Source organism: Lucilia sericata, unplaced genomic scaffold (genome assembly GCF_015586225.1).
Source record: "Lucilia sericata isolate MDLA Ls3-8-SP2 unplaced genomic scaffold, ASM1558622v1 Contig000377F_arrow, whole genome shotgun sequence".
NCBI classification, from domain to species: Eukaryota; Metazoa; Arthropoda; class Insecta; order Diptera; family Calliphoridae; genus Lucilia; species Lucilia sericata.
This window is the reverse complement of record NW_023994396.1, coordinates 105,224-122,536: the sequence shown is the minus strand read 5'-3', so window position 1 is coordinate 122,536 and position 17,313 is coordinate 105,224. Positions and strand designations below refer to the sequence as shown.

The following is a 17,313-nucleotide window of genomic DNA, read 5'->3' as shown; positions in this document are numbered from 1 at the left end:
AGATAAAAAAAAACATTGCAAAAAATTTCAAATTTTTTTAAACAATTGTAGAAAAATACAAAATTAAAAAAAAAAACTTTATTTATAAAAAAATCTACAATAATAGAAATAAAAAAATGATTGTGTGGCAATAGAAAGAAGAATGATCTAAAAATTGTATGACTCTGGTTGGCGCGTCGTCTACACTACAAATAATAAACAGCAGCAGTGTGCACACTCTACATACCGTATGTAGAGTAGAGTATGGCAAAATCTAAAATTCTGGCTGACTGACTGTTTGTTTGTTTCGTTGTTTGGTTGGTTGGCTTGGCTGGCTGGTGGTTTTATGGTTGACGCTGGTTGTATGACTGGCTGGCTGGTTCGGTGGCTGGTGGGGCAACTAGCCAGAAATACATTCATACTGTATATTTATTTACTTACTTTAGCGTCTACTTTTCATGGGACAATCAGTCTTAAAGATTTCGTTAAACGATTAACACAACATTGACAGCAGAAAAAAATAACGCAAAATAAAAAAGATTTTTTTAAATTAAGATACAAAAAAATATCTAAAAAATAAAAACTAAAATAGAAAGTGTTTATTTTAAATTTAAAAAAATAAAAAATATTACGCCAATTTACTTATAAACACCTACAAACGCGTACATTTTTTTGATAAAAAAAAACAAATTTTTGGCAGAATTTTTATAAAAAAATATTATATAAATTTTGAAATATTTGCTAAAGAAAACAGAATAAAACTTTTTAAAAATGGCTCAGATTGCAGAGGTGTGTTCTTTTATTTATTTATTTTTTTATAATAAATACTTGTTTTATATTTATTTATTTTAACGTGTTTGATTAAACATTTAATTAATACCATTTTAATCATTAACGGGTTTTTGTCTTTTAAATGTCCATTGACCTACTAAATTTGCGTATTAATATAATATTTATAAACATTTTATTTGGTTAATTTTGATTTTGCCCATACCACACAATACTTTTCTTATACATTTCGTACGTTTTCAAACCCAAACATTTCGTATTGTGTGTGCTGCTACCAAATTGTTTGAAATTTTACAGTATCGAGTGGAAAATTCCCACATCTATAAATACTGCTTGCAAATGCATGCATACGCATAAAATACAACAACAGCACCAAACAAACAAACTATATACAACAATAAAAACAGCAACAAAAACCAACAAAAAAAAAACACTTGTTGAGTGCACACCAAGAGAATCAGCAACAGCAGAAAATACTAACAACAACAAAACAACTGCCGCAAAAATATCGCTAACTCTACACAGTGGGGTGTCCATAAGAAATTTATTAGATCGTGGTACTTTTTTTTTGTTTTGTAAGCTATTTTTTTGTGTGCAAATGTGTGTTTGTGATAAAATTTTTATGAATGTGTTTGCATGTGAAGGGAATAAAATAGTTGGTACTTTCAACGATCACGTTGGTACTTTAAAGCTGTGATACATGTATGTCAGATCTTACAACGTTGGCAGAAAAATGTTCAGAAAATATCTAACAATTGTTTGAACTTGTCAGCAAAAGCATTTCAACATTGTAAGATCTAACATGAAAACTATTAAGTTTTAAATAGTTGAGTGTCAGATACATATTACAATAGTGTCAGGGAAATGTTCAGAAAATGTCTAACAATTGTGTGAACAATTACAATTGTATGAACAAATAAATTATTGTCATACATTGCAAAACGATAATATTGTCAGACATCTGACAATCTTGTAAACACATTACGTTGATCACTGTAAGTTAATTGCCTGACAATTTGTCATGGTACGTACCATTGACAGATAAATTATTTCTATTAGTGACAGCGTTCATTAAAGTAAACATATGTATACAGCTAAAATAGGATCTGAATGTGAACTGAAAATTTTCTTACAAACATCTGAACTGACAATATACCGGTTGCTAACAATTTTTGCTAGATCTGACAGCATTGTAAGATCTAACATCCTTGTATACATAGCTTAATCCAAAATCCTTAACTAAAATTATTAAAGCACATGATCCACAACATGTTTTCAAAAACAATAAACAATGAGTCCATTCCAGCATTACATAAGGCAACTGAACGGAGTTTCTCTTCAATATTGGTACAATCCTGAAATTTTGTACCAAAAAAATGTAAATCTGTTTACACATCACTGATATGCAAGTGCGGATACATACATACATGTGTATTATTGTATGTATAAAATTGTTTGTTCTTTTTTTTAATATTTTTTTTTATTCACAACCACAAGTGATGATGAGGTTCTATAAAAGTTTTATCATTCCTTAAAGCGATTTAGCAAAGTCTGTCTATTAACTGATTAGCTTTGTTTTTCATACAAGTTCACAACCATATAACAGTTATAAAATTTAAACCGTTTTTTGGTATTTTAGAAAATATTTTTTTGAAAGTCTTTTGTTCAAACATCACCTGCCTCAATAAGTTCTTAGTTTTACTTATTTTCGAAATTCAAAGTACTTGTACGTAATCTGTGATCGTTTCCTGTTTAGTTTGAAGGTCTTTTGTATTTTTTTATTCTAATTTATTGTGAATTTATTTATTTGCATCGCTTTATTAAAGTTAATTACACGTTAATCTTCTCTTAAAAAATTTATTAGCAATTTTTGCCGCTTTATTTAAAGTAGTTATTTAAGTTAATCTTCTCTTAAAAAATTATTAGCCAATGTATTTATTTTTGCATTTATTACTGTTGTTTCATTTTAATCTTCTCTTAAAAAGTTATTAGCAATTTTATGGAAGTTGTTTATAATATTTGTTCATAAAATGACACGATTTTAGCACTTTTCTTATCTATCTACTTTTGTACGTTAAGAATTAAAAAAAAAGATTTTATTATGGGTATTACCGGTTTGTTCGACAAAACAGGTCTTTGTACGCTTATATATAAAAAAGATCTGGCGCAATGATAGTCACTATGTCGAAATTTAGATTGGTAACTATAAGGATTTTAAAAATGATCGTCATTAAACTAATGAGTTTTTGTTTAATATTTTCTTAGTACCTTTTTTCAATACAATTTTTTATCTTATTTAATTTATAATTCTAAGAAATAAACTCAGTTAATACTTTCAGTACATTAATAAATGCAATTAAATAATTAATTAGCGATGAAAATTGTCTGTATTTAAATCTATCTAATTGATCTTTTCATAAAAAACTAAACAACCAGTTAACCTTGTAATACCTATATCAAATTAATACGAAAATTTTTAAACAACACTGCAGTTTACGGTAAAATATTCACACGAAACTTATAGATTCGTAAATGGAAGTACATACCTATCCCATATGTTTATTGTTGTTTGTTTACGAATTGAATTTAAAGTGAATGGGGAAAAAGAGATTGGAAACAATTTATTGCAAAAAAAAAAAACAAATATGAAAAACTTTAAAATAATTCTGCGTTTAAAATAAAAACAAATAAATTTTTATTTTTCCAACTTTATTGTTATTATTTTATTTAATATCAAACAGCTGTTGAATAGCTGTCAAGTAAACTGTCAAAAAGATAAAGTGTGAATAGGTATAGATTTTCAGTTAAAGATTATGTAGACGCAATATTATCAAAGATTGTTTACGTTTGGGATCATGTGAAAGCATTATAAAAACAAGTTTTTGTATTGGAATATTTCTAAAATTCCTCAATTATTTTAAGACAAGTGCCGAAATAATCTTTATTAGAAAATGAAAAACACTTAAGCTTAAGTAATGTAAACAAATAATAATTATTGTTAATTACTTTTAACTTGTACTTCATGACTATTTAGCATAAAAATACATACATACATATTTATTTTGTGAATAAACTTTATCTATCACTTTTTGCTTCACTATGCAGACCTAACAATGGTTTTGTATATACAATATTTTCAAGTTCATTCTTATTATTATTATGTATTGTTAAATATTTTTTGCTTTTTTGTACATAGTTTGCAATAAATCAGTCTATTGTTAATTCATTAATTTTTATTAGTTTTTAGATAAATCCCAAGCAAAAAATTTAATAATCTTTATTGGTCAAACAAAAATTTTGCAGACATTTTTTAGCATTTATTGATTAATTAATTAGAACCAATAGTTAAAGTTTAAAAGATAAAGATCACTACTAAAAAAAACTACAGTAAACGCTAGTTAAATGAGTCTATTCAAAAGTTATGGCTAAATTTTTCAATACGATCACTTTAAAATTGTTAAAGTTGAATTTTTGATCAAAATTTTGGGATAAAAGGTCAGTTTGTACTTAAAGGATATGTGAACATGTCTAAACCTATTCCACATGTTGGAACTAAAATGAGATTTTAAATGTTATTAATTAATTTGTGGCCATTATTATTGTATTTGACAGACTGCAATATGACTAAAGAGATAGCTTTTTCAAAATTTGAATCCGAATATTAATAATCACTCGGATAATTTTGTCATTTTAAAATGAAGAAGTTATTGATTACCATACAGACCTAATGCTGTCGTTCTAAGGATTGGATACAACAAAATATTGCTATTCCAATTAGAATTTTCTGTTTTTTGTTTGTTTTCAAAGTAGCACGATCCAATAATTCCATAAGCCCATAAACTCCGGACCCGATGGAGTGTCGATAAAAGTTTTACATCGTTTTTAACTAGTCCATAGAACAAACGTAATATCAAGTGAATCTTTATAGAACACAACAAAATCATTTATACTGCTATTCCAATTAGAACTTTTTGATTAGGACTGTTTTCAAAGAAGCACGATCCAATAATTCCATAAGCCCCTTAAAATATACTCTTTGGTATCCATGGAAATTGAAATTTTGAAATAGTACTAACTTATAACAAAAAGAGTACTCTTTAGGATTTAATGTTCTAAACTATTGACTATAGAGTAGATTATAGAATGGGCTATAGAATGGACTATAGACTAGACTATAGACTAGACTATAGACTATACTATAGACTAGACTATAGACTAGACTATTGACTAGACTATAGACTAGACTATAGACTAGACTATAGACTAGACTATAGACTAGACTATAGACTAGACTATAGACTAGACTATAGACTAGACTATAGACTAGACTATAGACTAGACTATAGACTAGACTATAGACTAGACTATAGACTAGACTATAGACTAGACTATAGACTAGACTATAGACTAGACTATAGACTAGACTATAGACTACTAGACTATAGACTAGACTATAGACTAGACTATAGACTAGACTATAGACTAGACTATAGACTAGACTATAGACTAGACTATAGACTAGACTATAGACTAGACTATAGACTAGACTATAGACTAGACTATAGACTAGACTATAGACTAGACTATAGACTAGACTATAGACTAGACTATAGACTAGACTATAGACTAGACTATAGACTAGACTATAAACTAGACTATAGACTAGAATATAGAAGACTAGATTATAGTCTTGATTATAGAGTAGACTATAGACTAGACTATAGACTGAACTATAGATTAGACTACTTATCAAATGTTTATTAGGAGTTCATCGGTATTTGTCGATATCAAAAAGTACCGAAAAAAGTACTAAGTACTGAATTTTTCGTGCCTGGTTGGAATTATAACTATTCATTAAACTACTAGTTTTAGATATTTTCTAATATTTATTTCTCACAGAATGTAAATTATTACCACTTCAAAACAACTCTATTATCCATTCTTTATCTACAATAAATAGTTGTTTCTCTTTTAACCACTACAAAATACGTATATTTTTGATTCGCAATTCAAAATTGTATTCCGAAAGTAACACTTATAAATGGCGGACGTGATAAATTTATATAAAATATAAAAAATTGGCAAACAAATAAATATTCCATAAATTTGATGGTTTTTCAAGCAGCAGCAAAGAAGTGGTTTTTGTTGTTGGACTTTATCCCATTAAAATACAATTTTTGCACAAAAATTTTCCACTCCTGTTGGCGTCATGTCATGTTTGTGAATATTTTGGCAGCTGTATTGAATTGTCACGCTAGAAGAGGGTATAAAAAATTCGTCTCAGCCGATTATGTATAAAATAAATGTTGAAATGTTTTTTACTAGTTTTTTTTATAAATGTTTAAATAATTATTTATGTAAACACTAAAAAACAATGAAATTATTTACCTTTATTTTGTTTTGAATCAATTTGTTTTGTTAATTTCTTTTATTTTTATTTTTACTTTTTTTGTTAATTTAAAAGGTAACTGACCTCTAATCTGTTTAAGCCATAACGCATTAGAATAATTAATTATAATAATAGAAATTATTTAAGCCAAAAAATAATGATTTAAGCTTCAATGATTTTAAAAATTTTTAATTTATTAACACTTTGTTTCAATAACAAGTGTTTATTTTTATAAAATATTTAAAATTAAACAAAATTAATTGAAATTGTTTATATTAATTTAATAATATGTATGTTGTATGTTTGTATGTATAATGACCTAGTGTATCGTCATTTATTTCTAGGTTTTTATTATATGTACATACACACATGTATCTATTAGATTTTTATTAAATGTTTGTATATAATTTCTATTTTGTTTTAGTTTGTTTGTTTTTTCCTTTCCCTCTTTTTTATTTATATTTTTTTTGTTTGGTGGGTGAATATTTTTATTTATTTTTGTTTTTATTTTCATTGTCAATGCTAAAAAAAATTTGCTGTTTTGATTTCGCTGGTTTGTTGTTGTATTTTCTGTTATTGTTTTGAGGAATTTCATTCAAAAGTTTTTTTCAGATATAAATGATCTTGATTTATTTCAAAAATAATACAAAAGTTTCCTATTGTTTTTGCTAAAAAGAAAATCGTGTCGTCAATAACAATTAAATTTTTCTACAATTTTAAAAATCTTAAAATATTTTATCTCAGAAATATGTATAATTTAAAATTTAAATAAATAATTGTTTAAATACAATACAAGTACATTTGTGTGTTGTAATTTAAATACATTACAAAATGCATTAAAAGCGGGCAATTCAATTAAACTCAATTAAGATTGTTATGATTTATGTATTTTTTGTTGTTTTAAGAGATATTTTGATTTTTGCTAATTGTAAGTAATAATGCTAATAACTTATAAGATTTAATTTGTTTTAATTGTAAGATTGATTTCCGGTGTTAAAAAAGTGAAATCGAAATTTGCTTAAATTAACAAAGATTTCAAATTGAAGGACATGAACTTGTTAAACCACATCATTTGGAAAAATGATTTATGTTTTAATTCAATTACTATAATTAATTGACTATTAATTTTTTGTTTAAAAAACTTATTTTGACTTTACAATTTTAATGTAAATTTGTTTAATTTTTTAATTTTGCGGCTTTTGTAATTGATATAGAATCGATATAGGGGGCCTTAGATAATAAATACTAAGGAATATTTCCAAACATTTATAAATTGACATTCTTACGGTTGTTTTATAATTCTCCCTAAAGACATCAAATCATTCTCACTACAAATGGATCTTTGCTCCGGAAAGACCCGAATCATACTTGGCCAAAAAGCAGTAGGCTTTTGTAATTGATATAGAATCGAATAAATACTAAGGAATATTTCCAAACTTTTATAAATTGACATTCTTACGGTTGTTTTATAATTGTCCCTAAAGACATCAAATCATTCCCACTACAAATGGATCTTTGCTCCGGAAAGACCCGAATCATACTTGGCCAAAGATTATCCACTCAGACATTATTATTGTATATATTTGACTCATTATGATCAATGAAATATGACTAATGTTAATTCCGAATATGAATGATAACTTGGATAGTGTTGTCATTTATTAATGAGGAAGTTATTCGTTGTTGATTGCCATTAATCTATAATTTGGATTTATTTATTTATAGACCTAATAGGTATTAGCTAATGTTATCGCACTGAGGATAAGATCTTTATCGAATACAACAAAACCATTTATACTGCTATTCCCATTAGATCTTTTTGATTAAGATTCTTAAGGTTTTATTATAATTCTCCCTAAATACATTAAGTCGTTCCCCCGACAATTTGATCTTTGCTCCGGAAGAACCCAAGTCATTTTCAACCAAAGATTATTAACTCATTGACAAATGTAACAAAGGGAGGGCGAGTTCGTCTAAAACCGAACTATTTCACAAGACATTAAATTTCTAGTATTTAGGAATTGATTTAAATTAAAGCCAATTTGGAACTTGGAGGCTAATTTTAGACTAAGCTAAAGTCAATTGCTACCCTATAAAGAACTATGATTAAAAACCATTATTTGAGCCGTACATAGAACTATTTAGAGAGCCATTATTGAGATTCACTACTATACAAAGACCTACCGATTTAGCTGATTTAAAATATCAAATATTAGTACTTTCACTTAAGCAATTAACGTCAAGCATTCCTTCGAAAGATAAACTAATAGGACCGACGGACGATATAAACAAATCAGTAATTTTCACACGCAACTAACCGATTATAATTATGTGATTTGAAATAGTTTTAGCAGTACTTCAACGAACAAAATTATTGCTTGTTTTGATTTGTATTATCGGGTATTTGATGATTCAAAGTTTTTGCAACTCAAAAGGCTAACTATCTAATATGGGGCATCTACATAGTTATGTTATCTAAACTATTGGAATTCTACAAGTAAAAAACATAAAATATTCCACAATGGTTAAGTACTATCGTCAGAGAAGTCTAATAACATTTATTTTCAAAATACATAACTGATTATAAACTAGTTTATGTTACTAATATAACTGGTTTAAGTTTTAGTTGATAAATAATTAATAGAAAATACCTACTTAAGGTAATACTTTTGGACCATAAAACACTTCTATGTGGTAAAATTTAAAACATTAATACAAATTCCTTAATGAACATTATATAGAAGCAATAATTGAAAAGAATTTGCACCGGAAATTGCATTAGCTACTATATTATCTTATAACAAAATAAATATACCCCTCCTTCTTTTGATAGAGGTCAGTTGTTTTAGCGTCATGGGGAAAAATGCGTATTTTAGTTTGACATCAGTAAAACATTTTAAAAAGTATCTACTCATATATAGTACATATTACTGTATGGATGTGTATACATATATCACAGTACATATCTATAGATTTTATATTTCTTTAACCTTGGGGCAAATATTTTCCTGTTGCCAGAATTTTTTTTAAATTTAAAACATGTTTCGAATTTTTAAAGTATTTATGGTTCTTTTGTTTTTTTGGGTTAAAATGTATATATTAATTATTTATTAAGGATTGATCTCTTTTAAAAATGTTGTGGGTTTTTTTATTTAAAAATATTTTTTATAAATTTACGTATTTTTTTTTAAATATAATGATAAATAAATCACAGCTGTTAAATCATCATTTAGTATAAAATGTATTTTTAAAAAATAACGTCTACAATTTGGGAATCCCCCCCCCCCGCGCACTGCTGCTGGCGTCAAATTTTAATAGGTTTAATGACAAATTCCGTACAAGAGAGAAATATTTATAATAGCTTTTTAAGAAACAATTTTTCTTAAGAGGAATATACGACTTAATATAGCAATTTTAAATTGCAAAAAGAACGTTATTCCCATGATTCATATCAAGGACTTTTCACCAGCAATTAATTAAATAAGTGTTTAAAATAATTAATAGATTGTTGTATTTAGAAATTTAAACAAAAATTAAGGATTATTTTTAGGAATTATTTTTTTTTTTAATTTAAAGAAAGTTTTAAATAATCAATTTAATTTAAAAAAATATAAAAAATTTCATTACTGGATTTCAAATGATGTCACATCATTTTTGATCTGCTGCCACACAAATCCCATTGAAAACTTATTTAACCCTATGTAGGGTATTCGAAAATGATAATAAAAAATTCCAAATAAATTTCATAACATCTGCACGATTTATGCAAATAGAAAGAATAATTTTCAAAAATCCCACAATAAAAACATACATACATAATTATTTATCTAACGTACACGAGTAGAAGAATTTGTTTTAAAATTCCTAATTCTTAAAATTTGTATTTATAAAAAAATTAACTTTTTAAGCAATAATGTGAAACGATTTGATAAAAAATTGCATTTAAAATAAAAAACAAAATCGAGTTTTTTTTCGTTTTCTTACGAAAAAAATCAACTGCGCAGTTTTTTAATGATTGAAATGCTGCGACCCAAAGGTTTTTCCGCTTTATTGTTTTTTTTACAAAAAATTTAATTTACTTAAGGTATTTTTTTCTGTAAATATGCAAATTTATTTCAATGCTTATTTTTTTTAATTCCGACAAATATCACGTTTTTTTATATTTATTTTAGTTATTTTAATAATTTGTTTATAATTTTAATAAAAAAAAGTTATTAAACAACGTACAAGTAACAAGTTTTTATATTAAAGTACTGTCTCAATTACTTTATAAAAAAACTATTAATACAAAAAACTACAATTACAAATTTACAGTAAGATGCATTACAAGTTGTAATTTTTTAAATAAAACTGAACCTTAAGGGTCCAAACCATATTAAATATCAAAACTTCAAAGTAAATATCTTCCAGTTTTGTTTCATAGAGTAGAGACTATATTTTGGAATTATTTAAAAACCTAAGATTTGGAATTAAAACAAATTAGAGAATAGGTTAATCTCGGAGTATGGTACTATAAAAGTCTATTTCTAAAGAAGTACTTTTTGGGTCGTAGAGAATTAGTCCCAAATATTCAATTCTGTAACGTTAACTGTTGGCACCTCGGCTCTGAAGGGAACAATGATTTTTATTCAGTTTTTAACCGATTTAAATGATTTTTGGTCAAAATATTTAATAAAGAGCCATATTTATAATGACAACGATAAAATTAATATTAACCGTCAAAACGTAAATATATGTTTATAATCGTATACAATTTCAGTAATATATATATAAACTTTGAACTAAATATTCAATACCATAATCCGTGAAAATTGGGGATGGTAAAGAAAAATCGACATCAGATTCGGTTTCAACACCTAAAAATACAAGAAATCGAGTCAGATTGGTTTTAAAAGTTGTTAGAAAAACGATTCTCATTATTTTGACCTAAACTTTAAAAATGGAGTATGCCATTAGATCCAACTCTGTTTTATGCGTTAATCCATTTGAGAACTGGTCCAAAATGAGATCTTTGAACAATTTCTCAATTGAATTTCACTTTTTAAAACAACACAGACAAATATTAAGCCTTCCCTTTAAAACCTTACTGTACTCTCTTGCTTTAGCACTTACGCCATAACGCATTCTGCTCACAAATGTTGAACAGATGATTCCAATCGATATGGAATTGCAATTTGTCGATACCTAATCTAATAAGCTATTCTAAGCAACCTCTATTTGCCAAAACATGTAATAGGTTGAAGTGCTTTACGTAAGCACCAGGGTGATACTTTTACAACTTGAGCTATTAGACGACTCATCACCTTGTGTGCCTTACTCACACGCAGTTGAAAATTTATCTAAATGGTTCCGTCGCTCCATGGTATGATCTCTGTTGATTCGACAACAAAACCTAGAGACGTAATCTGTAGAGCGTAGTACGAACCCATTCAATAAGTCAAAAACTAGTTGTTTCTCACAGAGATTACATTGTGGTAAGTCTGGTATGAACATAGCAAACTCGGAACACATACCTTTCAACCTCAACATCACCATTTAACCCAGCGCACCTCTTATTTATCCGACAAATTCATTGAGAAAAACATCCGACACATTCACTCTAGGTATACGGATGGGTCAGACCCTGATACACCAACATCCATCCCGTGTTGATACCAATTCCAAAGCTTAGACAGGCATTTCTCGGCGGGGTATCTGTTGTCTTTTTCGGCCACAACACCGAACTTATCTGGAAATATAGATTTCACCGTGTATTCGTCTTTTAACTAACATTCTCTTTCCGCGATTTAAACCTCAGTCGGCACATATACTCTGAAGGTACCTCTCCAATAACAGGCACAAGTCATAAATATAATAATAAATGTTTAAAAATGGTGAAAGGTCTGCAAAGTGCGCTAAAGAATTGTAAACCTCAATTAAATTTTGTAAACGACTGCGATATGAGTTGACTAATGTCTTAGACATTTCGCATATTTCAACTGATTACGATACATTGGCAAATGGTTGACTGATTTAGACTTTCATTGATATAATATAAATAAATACATATAATTTTAACGATCTAGATTGCACTGATAATAAAAGCTATAAGTTTTACCGTTGCCGATTAACTGTTTATTAAACTTTGTTTAAACGTTAAGTAAAAGTTCTGCTGCTTCGGTGAACACAGAGTTGTTACTTAGCGAAGATCCTCCTATTGTTGTTTTAATAATACACAATGCTTCAATTAACTTTTAATTTGTTTATTTTGTTAGTCACTGTATAGAAATTATTATTTAAATACGTACATATGTACATTTATAAGAATAAGATTCTAAAAGTACGTTAACAGTAACAGGTTTCTTTGACGTTTTTTTCAAATTGTACAAAAGAAATATTACTGTCATTGTCTGTGGGTCATGTGTAATACTTGTGACGGTAATACCAGAACCCCCCTCCTCCCCAATGGATTAAGTTTGTTATATACAAAGAAATGCTTTAATGAAAATAAAAACTTATTTCTCGCGTTAAATTAAGTTACTTTTCCAACGAATTCTATATATATTTTCTTAATGAACTTGATTTACTTTTCCAGAACGATAATGTTTACGATATTTTTTGATTATTTCCCCTTTTTTCCCCATATTTTCGGCTTTTAATTCGTAAAGTGTGTCGGCGTGTGAATTAATTTTTATATAAAAAGATATTTCTTTTATTATGGAAACACTGCAATTAAAGATCATTGACTTTATACAAAGAGTAAGGGTACAAAACTTTGAGTTGTTACATTTTTGCCAGTTTCTTTTTTTGGAAATTTCTTTAAATAAAATTGAATTTCTTTTATGATTTCGAATTCTATTAATTAATAAATAAAACGTGATAAGTTAGCATACTCAAAAAAAAAAAAAAAATAATAACAATTTATTACACTTTTATTATTTTTTATAAAGATCTATTAATATCCATTAAATATTTTTTTAAATATAGTAAGTATTTTTATTTTTTGTTGTCTTCAACCCAAAATAATTTTTTTTTTATTCATCATCCACATATTTGCAAAACGCGTGACTACATTTTACTTTGACTTAACGTGTCATTTGCCCAGTCCAATTAAATTTCAGACACATTTTTTTCTCTCTTGTTCCTCTTATAATTTTTCCATTTGTCAAGTGTTTAATTTGTTTGTACATTTTATTAAAATAGTAAATGTAAAAATTATTCTTTTGTAAAAAATATAGTTTTTTTCGTGCATAAATAAATTTGATTTATTATTTGTGTTCATGTTGTAAAAAATAAATAAATATTTTATTTACAGTGGTCCATTTAAGTGGTAAATTGTTGAGAAGCTTTTATTTTTTTTTTACTTTTTTATAATTGTATCAATTTTTTCCAACTATCAAAGTCCATTATTGAAACGAAAACGTCAATGAATCAATGTAATTAAAAAAACTTTTTTCGTAGTAATACAATTTAATAAAACCGCCTTATATACAGTGGGATGGGAGAAGAGAAAATGTAAACAAAAATTAGTCTAGATATAAATCAATTCCTCGATTCCTATACCATTACTAAGCTGTTTATAAGGCGTTATTTGGATCCGAATTACATAAGTTTCTATAATAGAACTATTTGCGATTGTAATTCTCCAAAGTTAGCCGATACCAGATCTAAAGCATGCAGTGATTTTATAAACCAAAAATTTTCCATTAAGGTTAGAATACAATCATTCATTGACTTAGTTCAAAAGGAAGATGCATATACCAAATCGAAAGAAAGAAATCTAGGTCGATATCTGGAATGCTGTTCTTTAGAATTTTTAAATCTGTGTATCTGGAATAACATTCGGACCTAATTTTGAAAAAAGCCTGACAATGACAGAGAAAGTTCTCCACATTCGCTTGAATCCGTTCGAATGCATGTCGTCCTCCTCTCGTTGGGGTTACCCCATAGGACCTTTTTAGTCCTACCCATCGTTCCATTGTGTCAAGTAGAATTATTTGTAATTCAGTCTTCGGTCCGTTAAACGGTTCCCTTTATAACAAGTACATTCGCTTTTTCTTTGTCGATTATCTCCGAGTGTACGGAAACCTACATGATGTTGAACCCCATATGATCTTTGTAGTCCTACCCATCGTTCAATTATTTCAAGTGGAATGTTTTTAATTCAACACTCGGTCCATTTAATGGTTCTGTACTCATCAGTTCCCTTCCCTTTATACCAAGTATCTTCGCTATTTCTTTGCCGATTGTTCCCATATGATTTAGAACTTATCACTAGAAGATTACATTCGATTACAATCCAAAACGGTCTTATATTAAGCCTTATAAACTGATATCGCCCTGTTAGCGCTATATTTAGTCCAGTTGTTTCACACATTCTATTAGTATAGACTTCCGCCTGGAAGCTAGTGTGATGAGGTAGACTATAGTATAAAGATCTAGATTATACAGATAATACTTTTGAGGTGCATGTTGAAAAGGCGTGGATTATTTTATTAAATTTTGTTTTTAGACACTTTTTATTAAAACCAAACTTATAATTTAATTCAAAACAACTTCTTTCTTCTTCCAGAAAAAGAAACCCAATGATGTTGGTATATCAGAAACTCCCAATATTCATGATCACATCAAAAAGGAAATACCCACCAGGTAACTATTAAAAAATAAAACTATCTATCTCTAACCGGATAAATCTGTAAAAAGAAACCTTATATAAGTATAAAGCTACATCCATCCACAACATCTACAGTTATTTTCAGTCTATTATACATCTCTTTAAGGGCAACATTGGACCTGGCCTCTTTGCCATGGGTTTCGCCTTCAAACATGGCGGTCTCATAGTGGCACCCATACTAACGGTCGTCATAGCCTTGGTCAGCATACATTGTCAGCATATGTTGATTAACTGTTCGGTTAAAATGAAAAATCTGAAAAATTCCGAAAAATATCCGGATTTTGCCGAAACCGTAGAGCAGTGTTTTGAAACTGGGCCGCCGAAATTGCAGGGATGGTCGAAGAGCATGAAGACCTTGGTCAATGTATTTATAGTTGTAACGCAATTGGGTTTCTGCTGTATATACTTTGTGTTTATCAGTACAAATATTAAACAGGTGGGTTTTAGAAAAAATAAACTAAATAATTTTATTAATTTAAAAATTTTTGTTTATAATTTAAAGATTTTATCGGCCTATAATATTAATGTTGATGTGCATATCGTTATGTTGGTAACATTCATACCCATTTGGCTGAGTTCCATGATTACCAATCTAAAATGGTTGACTCCGGTTTCATTTATAGCCAATATTTGCATGATTTGTGGTTTGAGCATAACCATGTATTATGGTCTGAAAGATGGTTTGCCCGATGTTGCTGAGCGTAAACTTTACACCGATCCCATGCAGTTGGCTTTATATTTTGGTACGGCCATTTTTGCCTTTGAAGGTATTGCTTTGGTTTTGCCTTTGAAAAATGCCATGGAAAATCCCAATCATTTTGATCGTCCTTTGGGAGTTTTGAATGTGGGCATGTTTTTTGTAAGTTTTAAAGACTTTTTTTGTTAAATAAGATTGTATTTTAATTGAATTTTTTATTTGATTTAAAGGTGACTTTAATGTTTATGCTTGCCGGTTTTGTGGGCTACATGAAATGGGGTGAAAATGTGGCCGGTAGTTTGACTTTGAATTTGGGTGATACCATGTAAGTTTTAATTGCTTTAAAATTAAATATAATTTTGCTAAATCTGTTAACTTTTTCTTTAGTGGCGCACAAATTGTTAAGATCATGGTGTCCATGGGTGTACTCTTTGGCTATCCTTTACAATTCCACATTGCCATACAAATTATGTTGCCTTCTGTAGTACAATTATTCAAATGTTATACTCATCCTTTTACTGGAAATTTAACATTCCGCACCATTCTAGTAGCAGTGACCTGTAAGTTGAAGAAATATTTGATATTTCGTATATATTTTCGATCTTATTCTGGTCTTGAAAGTAAAATAATTGTTAATTTCTATTTACTCTCCTTAGTGGGCATTGCTGAATTGGTACCCGCTTTAGGTCTCTTCATCTCTCTCATTGGCTCATTATGCTCCACCGCCTTGGCCTTAGTCTTTCCGCCCATTATTGAAATCATTGTAAGACGTGACATTGCCAGCCAATCGATGAGATATTTGATGTACGCTAAAAATGTCGTCATCTTAATATTAGCCTTAATGGGCTTCTCAACCGGTACCTATGAAAGTTTATCTGAAATTGTTAAACATTTCGGTGAGGAGGAAAATGTTCTCAATTTAGATTCATAAGATTTAGTTAACAATTAATTTAAGTAGTTTATGAATAATTATCATTATTATTAGTGTTAAGTTAAATGAAAGTTAAATTGTAAATTTAAAATTACCTCAAATATTTAGTTAATAGCTTTAAAGCAAAAATACATACATTATACATACATAAATATATACAATTAAAAGATTTTATTTATTAAACGGTTCTAAACCGTTTAATTACTTAAATTTAATGAAAATAAAAAAGTCAATTAAAAATACATACTTATTATTATAAAAATATAACTATAATTTCAAGCATGTAGTTTTAATTAAACTATGCAAACTTAGAAATCTTAAATGTAAGTACATATCTTTAGTTATTAATGCCAATTTGTTTAAATTTTTTACCATACTCGTGCTAATTTCCAATGGTTTGGAGTCTAGTAATTTGAATATTGTTTCTAATACATATAACTGACCTACCATGACTAACAATTTCTAGAGATTTTGTCAAGGTTTTTTTTTTTGGTTTTTATTTAACTATAATTAAATTATGTGGTTAAACAATAATATTTTAAAGTGATTTTTATTTATGAATAAAATTGCCCAATTAAAGGCAAATGGATAGAGAAATGGAATTTATTTTGAGATAATTTTAACTGTAAATCGATGAAACTAATGAAAAAACATATTTTCGGAAATACTTTTTATAAAAATTTAAAATGATTCCCATGATTTGATATTTTTAAAAACTACACAACTTATAGCCGATTGCTGTTTATAAATCTATGATATTATGGATCAATTAGTTAAATAATTGATTCAAATTAGGCATTCCTTTGTGTAATGCCTACGATTTAGAAGAAAATGTTATAATTAAGGGCCCAATTTGCTGATACACACTACTCACG

General features: G+C 27.9%; 1 protein-coding gene across 2 annotated transcripts; it reads left to right on the top strand.

The window, feature by feature from the left end:
* Positions 1-448: 448 nt before the first annotated feature.
* On the top strand, positions 449-16,704 carry LOC119604271 (proton-coupled amino acid transporter 1). 2 transcript variants are annotated; one of them, XM_037956780.1, is made up of 7 exons: positions 449-768; positions 14,709-14,785; positions 14,886-15,246; positions 15,313-15,669; positions 15,738-15,832; positions 15,895-16,067; positions 16,164-16,704. In XM_037956780.1, exons 1-7 carry the CDS (start codon positions 751-753, stop codon positions 16,436-16,438), a joined length of 1,356 nt encoding a protein of 451 aa, XP_037812708.1. In that variant the 5' UTR covers positions 449-750; the 3' UTR covers positions 16,439-16,704. The 2 variants fall into 2 exon arrangements, with proteins under 2 accessions (XP_037812708.1, XP_037812709.1); XM_037956781.1 differs by lacking the exon at positions 449-768 and having other exon boundaries at positions 14,896-15,246; positions 16,164-16,677.
* Positions 16,705-17,313: the final 609 nt, after the last annotated feature.